The sequence below is a fragment of the Sycon ciliatum genome, chromosome 12 (assembly GCF_964019385.1).
Source record: "Sycon ciliatum chromosome 12, ocSycCili1.1, whole genome shotgun sequence".
NCBI classification, from domain to species: Eukaryota; Metazoa; Porifera; class Calcarea; order Leucosolenida; family Sycettidae; genus Sycon; species Sycon ciliatum.
Window position 1 is genome coordinate 25,049,058 of NC_088654.1, and position 15,584 is coordinate 25,064,641.

General features: G+C 47.6%; 2 protein-coding genes across 2 annotated transcripts in view; both read left to right on the plus strand.

Annotated features, from left to right (window-relative positions):
- Positions 1-15,584, plus strand: part of LOC135827823 (receptor-type tyrosine-protein phosphatase delta-like) — a 362,685-nt gene that overhangs the window by 213,355 nt on the left and 133,746 nt on the right. The window lies entirely within an intron of this gene.
- Positions 1-15,584, plus strand: part of LOC135827826 (mucin-2-like) — a 324,797-nt gene that overhangs the window by 21,018 nt on the left and 288,195 nt on the right. The window contains exons 5-6 of the mRNA XM_065340254.1: positions 9,333-9,524; positions 12,893-13,078. Coding sequence (XP_065196326.1) covers positions 9,333-9,524; positions 12,893-13,078 — 378 coding nt within the window. The remainder of the gene's footprint in view (positions 1-9,332; positions 9,525-12,892; positions 13,079-15,584) is intronic.

Sequence of the window (15,584 nt, forward strand, 5' to 3'; positions counted from 1 at the left end):
CAGATGACATGGAGTGATCTGTAGTCAACACAGCAATACACCAACATCTCTGCAGCAACCTGCGGTGCACTAGCACCTCATAATCTGATCTAACATGGTATTTAGCTCTATAACCATAATAAATTTGTAGAAAGGCCATTTGTCAATGAGTGTGAAAAATCTTGGTTTGTGGGTGCGGCTTATACTCCTGTTGTACATGTGGCTGCGCTTGTGTCTCTTCGTAGTACATGCGGTTGCACGTGTAGCTCTTTGTCGTACATGTGGCTGCTTTTGTGTCTCTTTGTTGTACATGCTGCTGCGCTGTTTTTTGTCCCCGTTGGTACACACTTGCTCGTCTTGTCCCCGTTGTACGCCTTCAATCTAATATATTCTGTTGTCTAGTCTTGTCTCAGTGTCAGTCGTCCGTCGTTCGTTGTCAGTGTTAGTTGTCTGATAACCATGAGTTCTCCAGTCACCTTACTGAAAGCGAAGTAGAAGAAAAAGCTCTCTAACAATTTGTGCAAGTCCTTTGTTGTGTGGCGTGGCGAGGAGCGTGGAGGCAGTTCGTTCACGGTTCTCAAACCCGTGACTACACTCCGAATACCAACTTTTAGTCAATATTTTGCCTCAAAAAGGGGGGTGCGTCTTATACCCCGGTGCGGCTTATACCCCGGAAAATACGGTACACACTGACCAACCACCAAAATCTCAATCCCTTGACAAGGCATCCAGAATCCCTGGATTTCTCTCAAAATCCCTGGACGGCACAAAAACAAGCGAAAAAGAGCTTTTCCCGCCAAAAACCACGTTCGACTCTGCAGATCTGCGTACTTGTACTGCACAGTTCGACCCTGCAGTGCAGTTCGATCAGTCGGCACCCGCCTGTCAGTGTAGATCTTGCAGCCTATTGTAGGCTGTTCAGATCTTGAAAGTGCCGTGCACAGTTCGAAGTGCGAGTGGGCACCGTACATGGTAATTTTTTGAAAAAACCGGGACATTCGAGTAGAATCCATGGTGTTTTCAGGAAAATCCTGTATCAGACAAAACTGTGACTTTTCCGGGAGTTTGCTTGAGATCTCCGCGACCTGGGAGTAGTGTGGATTTCCTGGGATTTTCCCCGGGAAAACCGGGAGTGTTGGCCAGTATGCAACTATCCCGAGGCAATCGAGATTGCTCGGATAAGTTGCCACACTGCCCAACGACGTGAGCCATACTGAAGCTACCCTTTCGCTCAGAAGACATTCAGCGGAAAGGGAAGCATTTAGTCGAGCGTTCGGGGTTCCCGGTCAATGTCGTGCCTGAACACACTCCCAACCTCGAAGATGCCCTCGTGAAGTCAGCGCTGAATCCAGCCAATTGCAGCGTGACGCAAGAACGAGTAAGGCGCCGACAACAGCAGAGGCGGGGAAGACGGCTCAACCCCTGCATTTCATGCTCCTCTGGTTTGCTGAGCTGCATGCGTGTTTCCCCGGGAATTATCTATATTATTTGATATGAAGTGTGCAGTTGCTTGTCATGAGAAATGCTCATGACAAGCAAGGTCCCGGGTTGGAGTCCTGGTGGGGTTGACAATTTTTTTTCGCTTTTCTGGCATTTAACCATTTCCATTTCTCTTGCAATGTGTTCGTGTTAACATAGGGCGCGTTCGAATTGTCACCCTTTGACTTTTCGATCATCTTTTTTTTCTGCGGAGGTGGCCTTATTGGCCTCTTCAGAAAAATGAAGCTCCTCGAAACTCCACAACCTCACCCGATGGGAGAGGTGGATTAGTTTCGAAGAGTTTGGAATAGCTACATCACGTAGTGCGTGGAGATGGTCGATGTGATCGGACGTCATCATCGCCATGACAATTCCACTGAAAAACTCTAAAAATGATAGAAACCGTTCTAATGGGACACTTCAACTAATTTCTTTATAAAATTTGTTTGAACAGTTGATGAAGACAATTCAAACGCGCCCATAATGTGCTAGTGCTCCCTCTTTTTCTGCAAGTATGTCTTACTGTTGCGCTAATTATAGCTACATTTGCAATGAAGTTGTCATCTAATGTTGTAGCCTCGTAATGCTCTTTCTATAAATTGCCTTTGTTATTGAATCTCAGTGGCAATATTTGCACTCGTGATTGTCACTTGAAAACGTCAGTTTTAGAAAAAATATTTGTTCTTACCTCAATGTCCCTTTGTGGCTGTTGGTATTGCGTCTAACAAACTGTTGGTACTATTGACTGCTTCTAGTACGAAAAGAAAAAAAGGTTCGCCAGAAACCGAATCAAGTCGATACTGTGAGGTGCTGTACGAAAGTAGTGAGAAGAGTCGGGCTCTGCACATAATACAAAGGTTGCTAATTGCTCTGTGTATCGCTGTACTACCTCTGACAAGCGAAACTTGGCGCATTTGTTTGCTTGTTATGGTGGTGCCACAACAAGGCTACAAGGTACGACCTACCCTATTCCCCCAATTGTAAGTCGCACCTTTTTACACTAAGCGTCAAGGGCAAAGAAGGGGGTGCAATTTACAATCGAGTGTGTCTTCTTACTTATGTGAATGCATGGAGACGATTTGTTCGGACGTGAGAATGGGCTGTGGCTTATAATCAAGTGCGACTTATAATTGGGGAAATATGGTACTTGTTGCTCAATGTATCCCGGTACAGGAAGCCAAACGACAAGCTGGTGAGTGGAACATGGCGATTCTCAGGCACGAGAGGTTCACAACACGTTTGCTGAGGCAGACCAGTGTCCCCTGGACCCGCACAATGGTGGTCGCCTCCCTACTGCGAAGGAGAATCGTCGTGCTTCCGCGTGTCAAAGCACAACCATGTAGTTCTCTCTCTATATCTATCTATCTATCTCTCTCTCCCTCTCCCTCTCTTGCTCTCTACGTAGCGACTTAGCCAGCACAGAGCCCAGATGTCCATGTCAACGACCTGGAGTCTTTCAATGGCCTCCACAGCCATGCGTCTCTGGTGGCTGAGGATAATCGTCAGGGATTCCTGCCAGCAATTTTGGGCTCATGGTTGCCTACCCTCGACGTCGTAGCTTGATCACAGCACCCAGGAGTGATATCAATATTTGCAGAGTGATCACAGCAGAGGCTCTTGCTGCAGCCGAATCCGCTATAGTCGCACTTTCGTCCGGTGTGAGCGACAATTCCTCTCCTCAAGAAGCTGCTATCACCGAATAGCAGGATTTATTCAGACTAACTGATGGTTCAAATGCCCTTGTTGCGAAATGCACAGTGTATTCGGATGAGTTACTCATTACCGTTATTTTCGATTGTGAAATGCGAGTTATTAACGAGGAGCCATCACAGGCCCGGCGGAAGCAATTGTTGATTGGTCCGGCCAAGTTTCTTCGCCATCACAGCACTTGCGCACGTGTGAAACAACACAACGTCTCTTTGCTTATCGTGGGTCAACCAAGACCATGTCTTGAAATATAACGCCTGACAAGAGAGCTTCACCACTGTCTTTTTCCCAAATTCCCGCCGAGGAAACGCGAAGGAAGTGGTTGGGTGGACTGGCACTTCTGGCACAGATATTTCGCTGGAAGAAGCCATAGCTGCTAAGCATGCACTGCGGCTAAGCTGACCAGACAGCGAGAAAAATTTGAAAAACTACTTCGTTCAGTAAAAGAATCTGAAGCACTCGACGAAAAACCCTCAAGACTACAAAATGTAGAATCCATCATGGCACATGCTTTCAGGTCGCTCGACTCGCGCCACAGGCCCACACTCGTACTCCCACAGCCACAGGCCACAGCTAGCCCTCAACTTCAGCTCAAGCGCAAACGCGTGCACGGCAAGATCAGTGCGAGATCGCAAGTGCGCGTACATGCATGTACAATTGATGATCACAACAAGTAACAGTTACATAACGTTACTGCGTCGAAAAAAATCGTCGGTGGCCGAAAAGTTGGTCCGGCCATGGCCGGACCGACCGGAGCGGCTCCACCGGCCCTGCTATCAGATGCAGTACGTATCGAGGCTGTATCGTCTGTAGTCCCTACGCTAGATCTCCATGTTCAAGGCAAGTGTGTAACGGCGTTAGTTGACTCTGGTTCCTGTGTTTCTATGTTGCATGAGCAAACATGTTTGTCCACGTATGGTGATGTGCTCTTGCAAGCTGCTCCTCGTTTGTGTGCGGCTAATGGCGAGGGACTCCAGGTTCTAGGTGCTGTGGATATTGAATGCTGCATTGGAGAGCGCTCATTCTTGCATATATTTGTAGTGTCTCCTGATATCCGCCGTGATATGATATTGGGATCTGATTTCTTGTTTGAGCATGGAGCATTGTTGAACATTGCTCAAGGCACACTAACTTTTAATGATCTGTCAGTCCTGCTAGGAGTGAAAGCTACTCGTGTTGGTCCATCAGAGCCCAGTCCGGTTGTTGCGGCGGACGCTGAACCGCTATCTGACTCTTGGAGTAGTGATAGTAAGACCCGGGCACGAACTATTCTCGTGTCACTGTTTGTAGTAAATAATAATTATCTCTGCCTGCCGGCTATGTCGTGCTGGTCCCATGCAAGTTGGTGCGAGAGGCATCTGTGACTGTGGATTGTGTTGCTGTTCCACTGGACTCATTCTTGTTAACCCTTTCAGTGCCAGGCCAGATGTACGCTGTTGGCCGGGCCATTTTCATAAAAACATCTGATTTTTTTTTCAAATTATTCGTATCAACTCAAACCAACTTGTTGTCCTGCGCTGGCGTAGCTTGTGCTGCTGCGCCCTGCTCAAACTTGACATTGACACCTCCTATATCCTCGACCAAGGCAGTAGGTACGACATCGACCACGGCGGACTCGTCCGCGAAATTTGTTCTGTCACGATCGCGGACGGCTATGTCCGCATCCGAGTCATCGCATTCACTATCGCAGCTCCAGTCATGAATGTCCGAGTCCATGATGGACTGGAGCACCTCTTCAGCCGATATTCGGCGACTCGCCGTGCCTTAGTGACAGCTAGAGAGACCTAAAGTATGTTCCGTCAATCTAATTGTTTCTGAATCGAAATATGTTTTTCGCCCGAGCGCTCTGAACATATGCTCCCGCGCCCTTACTTACTCAAACACGGCGAGAGAGGTCTTGTTCAATAGGGGAAAACCCCTAGTTTCCCCTCGAAGATCCACAATCGGCCAAGGTAGATTGTAGTGCATGGCCGGTGAGATAAAGTAGTGCGCACTACGAGGACGAGATATCTCGTCCTTGGCCGTGGGGGTCTGTAAGACGAGTTATCTCGTCCCTGGCATTATTATTTATATTATTATTATATTAACCCTTTATTACCGGCCTGCAGACTTTCGATCATATATGATCGAAAGTCTGTAGGCCAGTAATATCTTCGTAACTCCATCATTTCTTGTGCGAATTCAACAATCGAAGGGTCTATTTGGTAGCGGAAACTCCAAGCTATCCAATGCAACAATCGCCGAAGAGTTACGATGTCGGACGCCAGAGATATCGCGCGCCGTATTCTCATCTCGGCAAATTCAAATTTTTGATCGATCACTTCGCCATTTTTGGGGAAAATCCCTTTTCGTGTGCTCTTTGAGCGACTAAGCACATGATAATGACGTAGTCGGCTGAAGTTTGAATCGTCTCAAACAAATTTGAGCGTTCTGCGATGAAGGAGAGTGGAATGGCGTTGATGGGACGATTTTGCTTGCATATCAGGCTCGGAGACGACTTTGCTGTGTTACCGCGCCTGATTTGTGGCGACTGGATAATGGAGCTTGGTACCCTGGCGTTGCTCTCGCCAAGAGCTTTCCAACGAGCCCTAGATTGTGAAAATCAAGTGAAGGAGACCAAAGTTATGACCTGGTGAAGTTGGAAATTGTGCTGAAATTCGTAATTCTGGTGCATGCTGTGCAAGTAATCCGGTAATAAAGGGTTAAAAGCATGTCCGCGTAGGTGGCGGGGGTGCCACTTTCGCTTATGCCATTCAGGATTGATGTCTGAAGAGTAATACGATACAATGAAATGACAGAAGTGACGTCAACAAAAGCCGTTAGCAACAATACCAATAGGACTAATGGAAAATTTCATCCAAAGTATAAAATAATGTAGAATATGCGTACAACATGCCCGGCGGAATAAAGTGGATCACGAGAATCAGTCCTGTTTGGTGGGGCAAGCTCCACGCCATGCCTGTCGGTCCGCTGCCATTGTGCGGACTGCGTCCGCATCTAGCGGCTGGTGGATGGTAAGTCCATGCCATGATGACAGTTCCGTCTGCAAGACCATTACCAAAGTCGTCCGAGGTCGACCCCTGAAGCGTTCAGTGCCCTCGTCGTCCTTGGCAGATGTGTCTGTGACCCCCAGTGTGGTTACGGTTGGATCTGGCAGGTCCGGTGCGGTAGTTGTGTTGGAGAATCACTGTGACTATCCAGTACAAATTGCTAAAGATGTTGGTATTGCACAATTATCTCCTGTACCCGATAACTTGCTTGGAGAGGATGATGATCCTGCTGATTCATCTGTTGCGGATATGCAACCGTTTGTGCTATCCCCTGAACGTGCCGAGATAATCCGTACGTATGTTGAGTCTTGGAATCATCTGGCAGTACCTGAACAGGGGCGTAGCAGCCGCTCCGGCTGGTCCGGCCAAAGCCGGACCACTTTTTCGCCCGACCACGACCACCATAGTAAAACAATGCCAAAAGTGCCCAGAATGCAGGATTTTGCACCCTAATTTCAAAAATATTCCGCGGGGCAGATCCCCCCCGACCCCCCCCCCCCCCTGGCCGGGCCACCGCCAACGGCGGTGCTACGCGCCTGCTGAAAAGAACAGGCTGACAGAGCTTCTTCGTGAGAATCATGACTTGTTTCTCTTGCAGGAGGGTGATTTTGGTTCTTGTGATGTTTTGCCACATAGTAGTAGTGCTGGTGATGTACAGCCAGTTAAGCAGCCTACGCGCTCTTTGCAAGCTTTGCTGGATGATCTGTTGTCCCGTGGTATACTAACCGAGTCTATTAGACCCTGGGCGTCGCCCATAGTTCTTGTTCCCATGAAGGCCGTTTCTCTCCGATTATGTATCGACTACCGCAAGTTGAACAGTATTGCGGAGCCAGATGCGTATCCTATCCCACGTGTTGATGACATATTGGACTCACTCTCTGGCTGTTCATGGTTCACTTGCCTGGATTTAGCGTAAGGATATTGGCAGGTTCCTAAGCACGAAGACGATACGGCAAAGACTGCCGTTACGACACCGTTGGGTTTGTGTGATTTCTTGGTTATGTCTGGCTGTAGAAACGGTCCAGCGACGTTCCACCGTGTAATGGAAGCAGTGCTTCATGGTTTATGTAGTGTGCCTAACCAACCAATCTGTCAAGTATTCTTCAACACTGTATTGAATGCCAGCGCTACCTTCACTGGACAGCTCCAGATCCTGCAGTCTGTATTTGGCCGGGTTCGTACTGTTGATCTAAAGGTTAACTTGGAAAAATGTTCTTTTTCCAATGGAAGGTGCTCTTCCTTGGCCATGAAGTTTCGGCTGAAGGTTTGGCTCCGGATCCCACCAGGGTTGAGGCTATTGTGAAGTGGGACGTACCCCAGTCTGTACGAGGTGTACAGGTGTTTCTGGAGTACGTCGGGTTTTACCGCCGCTTCATCCGTGGTTTTGCTCAGCGCTTCGCTTCACTAAATGTATTAGCAGGCAAGGGTGCAAGCTTTACATGGACTAAGAGTAGTGATGCGGCGTTGACGTCTATGAAGCGGTCACTGACCACAGCCCCCGTGTTAGCATATCCTGACTTTTCTGGCTCGTCTGACAGCTTTGTTCTAGATACTAATGCAAGCAAGGTGGCCATTGGAGCTGTCCTCAGTCAAATTCAAGATGGCGAGGAACACCCATTTCCTTTGGCAGCCGGGTATTGACGAAGGTAGAGAGGAACTACGATGCGTCAGACCGGGAAACACTTGCCCTTGTGCATTTTGCCAATCAGTTCCGGCACTATTTGCTAGGTCGGAATTTCATTGCCCGTACTGATAACACTGCCCTCACGCCGTTGATGTCCATTAAGGAACCACGCAGTCGCAAAGCTCGGTGAGTGGAGCAACTCTCGGAGTATAGCTTCACTTCTGTTCACCGGCCTGGTCGGCAGTACTCGAATCCAGATGGTCTGTTGCGTACCTTGTTGCCGGAGGCGCATCGATCCCATCTCGAGACTTCTGCAGATCAGCCGGAGCAAGCCAGTTCCCCTGCTGCAACGGCATCTGAGGATGTCGCAACTCCTGTATTAGCTGGCCTCTCCGAAACTGAGTTGGCTGCTGCCAAAGCTGTGGATGTCAACCTCTCAGTGGTTTTGCCCAGGTACAATGCGGTGAGTGGAAAATTTGTTCGCCCTCCCGAAGGTTTCTGGCTCTAGGCGTACCATGCGTTCTCGGCTAACGCAGTTGGATCAGAAGGAATATTCGGTTCGCATCTGATGCCTCACGGTGCCTGCTCTGCAAGCCGTCGACCATGACCCTAGTTGTAGCCTGCTGTCGTCAGAGCCCATCTCGCTCGCAATGCTGGACTGCCTGCTCGGTTCTGCTATGTCCTGAGTTTTTTTCTCTGTTTTATTTCTCTATTCACGAGGGCGTGAATTTTTGGTAGAAGTAGGATAGTGTAGCATGGCTACTTATTCACACGTATTTTGTATACACATAAATAGTACACCGTAGGAATGCATGGATAGCAGTGCGCATACTCGCACTGCCCTGGGTCTTCTTCTTCTCCTTGTGAGACAATGAACGAATGATAACTACAAACGTAACTACAAGTATGTGCTTTGAGTGCTGAGACTGTATATCAGTTACACAAGTACCTACTTCATTCCTGATGATGATTATTTTATGACCAAAACGTTGAATCTTTTCCCTGAAATGAATTTGTGAAAAGCAGAGATTGAGTGTGAGCCAGTGTTGCTCACAAGCCAATTTTTATCTATGGACATTATCTTTCAAAACAATTTGAACTATTCCATTGCTTTGGAACTGGATTGTTAGGAGACTGTGGAGTGCCCACAAATCAAACTGGAGGTACATATCGGATAGGACGTGATACAACCACAGGAAATTCCAAGACACTAAGTTGTTCTGATGGATATGCCGTCAATCTCAAAACAATTGACCGATCCCCTTATTATTGTCTGGGTTCGAGCAAGGGGGCTATTCCGCGGTTGCATGGATCCTACTTCACACACGCGACCTGAATCACCTCGACTGGGCGTGACTTCTCACATGCGAAGTGCAGAACACGGGAAATGAGAATTATGGAATTTGATGCGAGTCAAGATTTTTCCCGAGCTTAAAGGGTAAAATAATATGTCTAATCATGATTTTTGTATTTCTAATCTGCTGCCCACACAGGGGACTGTGGATCACCACCAGGCAATATTTCTCATGGTACATTCCTAACTGGAAGTCCAACAACAGCTGGAAGTACACTCACGGTGATGTGTGATATTGGATCTGGATATATAGCTAATACTACGACACCACAGGACATATCTTGTGGCACTGATGGTAATTGGACACCGACGCTTACGAATCCTTGTATCCGTGAGTATTTCTAATGTTTTAAGGACACATGCCCAATAAGCACATAAAGCATAGTGTCTTGCATCAATTAACCCTCTGCGTGCTGAGTACGAGTTCAATCGCGCTTTATTCATGACCTGATCCACTACGTACGAGTTAACTCGCAAAAACATTCGCGCGATATATCACAGTGCATAGACCAGTGTACAAACTTTATTAACTTCGTGAAACATAAACGCATCGCGACAGTCAATACACAGTTGGAAAGGTCTTGACCTCATCTGCCCAGACATATAAAGTTTGTCGCAACAGGATAAGAATTAATTGAGAGGCAAGAAGATGAACACGGAAATCACGGGCCAGAAGGAACGCGAATTATTTTGTTCAGAAATTCTTTTTGTTGAGGAGCGTGCCAGGGGATTTACCTTTGGCACGGCACATGCGTGATGGACATCAAATGAAGCGCTTGGATCTAAGCTTTGCAGCGCAGTTTGAATTGTGCAAGAAGCCGAACAAGAATGTGAAAATGAGTTGTTGTGCCGTTCCGAGGCACGGTGGAGTAGTTTGGAGAGGACGTGGAAGTGGCCCTGATGTGTCTATGGAGCTGAGAGCTGCCAGGATGGATTCGCTTGGTCCTGATCTTTACAACGAGCCCAGGATGATAAAAATCCATCAAGGTGGAGTGTAATGAGAATATATTTTGTTCGGAGCTGGAAATTGATGTGAGTCGAGATCAAACAGTTCAGTGTGCGTACATTTTTTCCCGAGCTTAAGGGGGTTCCTGACAGTTAGGCCCAAAAATTTAATTTCAACATCAGCCCAATCTGACATCAGGTTTGAATAGGTACAGCCTTATATTTTCGCTTAGTAACATCAGTTTTTCAATTGCCCGAATAGGTCTTGCCAAAAACACAATTTTCCTTGATGACACAAAATGACACAAAATCCCAAAATTGATGAGAAATCGTCCATAACATCAGTTAGGACAGAAAATATGACATAAAATTTTACAGACTGTTCGAGGTATTGACTAAGATGATATCAATACCGAAAAATGTACACTTTGGTTGACGATCGGATCCAGGTCGTCATTTCCTGGAGAAGAACAAAAAGACGCAAAAAATGAAACTTTGAATATTTTTTGCAGCTTATTTTTGAGTTTGCCCCATATGTGGATACTTCAAACACGTTCTATAAGTGGGTTGGAACAGGTTTACCGCGGCGAAAATAGGGGTCACCGTGCATATTCTGGAGAAAAATCCAAAAAACTGTCAAAATTTGCCTAAAATTGGTAAATTCACGTATCTATATTGCTTGTACTTCTCTGCTGCTGCTTTGGTCATAACTTATTGGATTTTTGGCTGTTAGGTGTTGCATAAACTCACTAGAGCCCTCGGCGTTCAGAACAATACAAGGATGGAATAGCTGAACTAGTAAATTTGCCGGAAAACCCTGGGTGGACGCATTATCGATAGGTACTTTTCTCCATGATTACTCTCCTGTTGGCACTTGGTTGTGATACATGTACATGTAGCTATGATGGCGCTTAGCACTGCCCCATATCAAACTACAATGAAAGCTGACATGTTGGAACGAATCAGACAACATTGAGTCCTCTTGTTCTTCAACTATGCGAGCTAGAATGTGTCCCCACGCTGGCAAAAATGATGGTATTTTACGGTGCGCACAAACAAGACAGTGAAGCATTGTGCCACAGGGCGTTCCTTACAGTTGTGTTGCTGCTGGTTCTTCGCTAGGTGTTCAGCCACTGCTAATATAATCTTCATTGAGACTGTCACCCGCTTCTTACCTCCGACTTGCTCCTTCATCAATCTGGAAATGGCTGGCTCACCACTTCGTTTGTAGGACAAGACAAAGTGCTTCATCACCAACCCACTGGCAGCTGCCTGCACTGCAACTGATTTAGAGAAGCACGTTGCTTGGACCAACGGTTGAAGGGTGGCCAGCCGCTTTTGCTGATGTTCTGCAAACTCCATCGCCGAACATGCTGATGCAAAAGTGACAGAGTGCTACAGGATACTGGCATCAGGGCGAGCTTCGACAATTTCAGCTAGGGCCGCAACATCCGCAACAGCATCATGAGCAGCGAACTCATTCCCAACGATGAACTATAAATCAATCTGAGGCTGTAGCTTGGGAGCTCCGGTATCGCGGTTTAGGGATCAGAGTGTTCACCAATCACAAAAATGCACACCATCGACACACACATCCGTGCACACATACACACACACACACACATGCACACACACACACACACACATGTATGCTCTCACACGCAATAGAACACACGCGCGCGTACACACACATACATTCACGCATGTGTGCGTACCCACCCACATGCATGTGCACACTCATGTGCATGAGTGGAGATGCCCGCATACACATGTCACACCAACATGCCCTGGGAGCGGTCATGCACGTGTGTATAGTATGTGTGCGAGGGCACGTCCACATAAGCGCATATGCATGTGCATGTTCATACATGCGTATGGTGCACACATGCACAAACATGCAGGTCTATGCAAACACACAGACGCTCGCGGCCGCCGCGCATACAGTGTGCTCATACATTTCCATAGCCATAGGGTGGCAATGACTCGCAAATATCATGAATAAATCTTATGAGATTGAAAAACGCACTTACCCAAAGCAGCTTTGGTGTTGCTTGTGGAAGCACGGGGGCCAGGGTGTTGAGCAGTTACGGGGCTATCTGTATCTATAAAATTCTCCATCCCACACTGCTGACACGGAATGACAAGTACGCTGCCCAGGTCGTACCTCTTCTCTTCAACGCAATCAATGAGCGCCAGAGGTTTGCCACATCCAGGATTCTGGCACGCAGACAATCCCACAGCCAGATACCTGAGATGAACGATTCGTCGACCGTGAAGAGGGGCACTGAACGACCTCTTCGCGGGAGTCGAATCCAGTGGCGTTATTGATGGAGATCGCCCTTTCCGTTTTTCAGGAACTCGATTGATCGTTTGAGTTTGCGAAGCGTCCCCCTCCTCGGCTTCTTGCATCGTCCAGTACGCAGAATGAGAGGCCGCGTCGTGGGTGACGGATTACTCTCCCGCGTCTTCATCTCCACGACACGTCGGCAGGAGAACCGAGCTGTCCAAAAACCGCCAATGTCAAAACAAATCCGCAAGTCCACTAGTGGCTGAGCTTCTTCCTCAAATCTTGTCTCGACTCGAGCACTATTTTCTGTGCATGATCGCGTCCCATTTTTCCACTCCGAAAGGCATTATTTTTCAGAAAAAAATTCGGAAATCCAACATGGCGCTAACCGTCGCGAACCTCCTTAAAGGGTAAAATAATATGTAACTAGTCATGATTTTTGTATTTCTAATCCGCTGCACACACAGGGGACTGTGGATCACCACTAGGCAATATTCCTCATGGTGAATTCCCAACTGGAAGTCCAACAACAGCTGGAAGTAAACTCACGGTGATGTGTGATACTGGATATACAGCTAATACTACGACACCACAGGACATTTATTGTGGCACTAATGGTAATTGGACACCGACGCTTACGAATCCTTGTATCCGTGAGTATTTATAATGTTTTAACCCTTTGTGTACCAGTCCCATCTCGAACCGTACCATATGGTACGGTTCGCTGCACTCCAATCAAGCACGCCGGTCCCCGGCGTGTAGCTTCGATCGAGCCGCGGTTTTTTCGCTGGACAGCTGAGATCCCACTGAAACTTTTGATGTATGACATGGGTAGGCTGCCACTTGAAAGTATGGAGAACGAACGCGTTCAAAAGTATGCTTTTTCAGCGCAAACAATTGTCGCTGTTTCGATCGTGTTCTCGCTCAGTTTCTCTGCTTGTAGCAAAGATGTAGCTTGTTCTAGGTCATGTCGACGTCTTCTAGATGTGGTGGACGATTGGAGAGATCGGCTGACGATATCATCGCGGAATGCGACTCGAAATTGAAAATTTGTATCGCTGACCCCATCGCAGTATTCGCTCTCAAAACAGGAGCGAGAGGGAGGGCAGCGATGGCCTAAAATTGTCAAGGCAGGCGTAATTCACCAGCCAGCGACTGCTTCTTGTCTTCTCTTTCACTTACCTTACGCTGGATGTGAGTAGATGAAGAAAATACAGATTTCGAATCTGACACAAGAATTCAAATTTGCAATTTTGAACCAATTGTTTCACCTCAAATATGTGACAATATGACCATATCCCTGGTATGTTGTTGCTCTTCATGCACTGGGACAACGCTTATGAGGTTGTTTTGTCCCTATGTTCCCGGTACCAGGGCCGGCGCCACTTCTACGGCCGGTACCCAAAAGTCGCTCCACGTGGAACGTCCAAAACCGGGGAGAAAAAGTTTCGATGTATGATTTTGTACAGGGAGTCGCCCAGAGTGCAGGATTTGCCATCTAAATTCCAAAAAAAATCTGGGGGAGGACCCCGGACCCCCCCCCTTAAAGATGGCCCTTCGGCCGCACCGCTCCGCGGAACCTACTAATTCTCAGTCTATTTGTTTGTGATACCCTTGTTGGTCAGAAATATGCACAATTGGCGTGTATTTGGGGTATTCCACCTATGGCCTTCATATACTTCTGCATGCCGTACCAATATCCATGCTTACCTGGGTGCAGTGATACATCTGGAATCAGGAAAACACAACTTGCTTGTACAAAAGTTGTCTAGATTTCATACCATGGTTGCTTTTTTGGCTGCGATCGCCCGTTACATACATTAGATGGCTGGTAGATGAAGGGTTCAGGACACATGCCCATTAAGCACATAAAGCATAGTGTCTTGCATCAATTAAAGGGGAAGTTAAGCCTAAAATCAAAATGACACCAGTTATATTATTCGGGGTGCTGAGTCGAATGGTCTTGGTCCGAGAAAGCTGAGACGCTCCCTTCCTACTTGAATCCCAATCGAACTCGCGCACTTCCACCCAAACTGGGTGACTGCGCCCTACTAGATGGCGATTTGTATGCAAAATGTCACTAAAAACGCCATTTCGTTCTTATTAAAGCACGAATGACCGTGATTGGCCCATTTTTTTTTTTTTTTTTTTTACAATGATCACAGCTCACAGGCAAAGACAAAAAATTGCATAGTGGGAGCATAGTGATGGTGAGGCTTTTTGCCCTCAGCCGAACTGAGGTCTCGACGTCATGGGGACATAAAACGCACCAAAAAAAAGAAGAAAAATGAAAGGAGTTACAGGTACATGATACGAAATGTTAGGAGGAGAGACAGTACATTAGAAGGAGGGGAATGATAAGACAGACAGTGCTAGGAGGAGAAGGAGAGAAAAGAAGAACAGACGTTATTGGAAATAGTATGTGGAGTGTGCTTGCACACGGTCGAGAATAGTATGCTTGCACACGGTCGAGTCTTGCAAGATGGGATGGGGCCGCTCCCATCCAGACAATAGGGCAGTACTCCATCACTGGGCGCACAAAAGCATTGTAGGCTTGGATGCGACCGGGCACGTCTAGGAGGTGGAAAGCCTTACGCAAAGCACCAAGTCGCTGTGTTGCCCGGAGGGCTACGGTACGAAGGTGGCGCCGGAAGGTAAGCTGACCATCGAAACTGATGCCCAAGATTTTGAGCTCCTCCTGTTCCGTCACATTTGATCCGTTGAAGTCAATCGGTGCATGTCCCATTGGGTGCGGTGGAAACTGACGGTCAGTGCCTGGGATTTGGCTGGTTCAAATTTTATTTTCCATTCTTGACCCCAGCGGGAGATGTTGTTGACTGCTAGCTGGAGGGCTTGGGTGGTATCTTCTTGGGTGGTGGGGGTGATGTTGGCATACAGCGTAGTGTCGTCTGCGAACGAGGCTAGGTCAGCACCGGCTGGTACGTGGTCCTCGCAGTCGTTCACGTACATGAAGAAGAGAGTCGGACCCAGAATACTGCCCTGGGGGACTCCAGCCTGAATTGGGAGCCTTGAGGATGTCTGGCCACAAATGACCACTTGAAGGTAGCGTTCACTGAGGTAGCTGCTGAGCCACTGGTGCAGTTGCCCACGCAGGCCGTATACGTCGGACTTGTGTAGCACACCGGGGTGTGATACGCG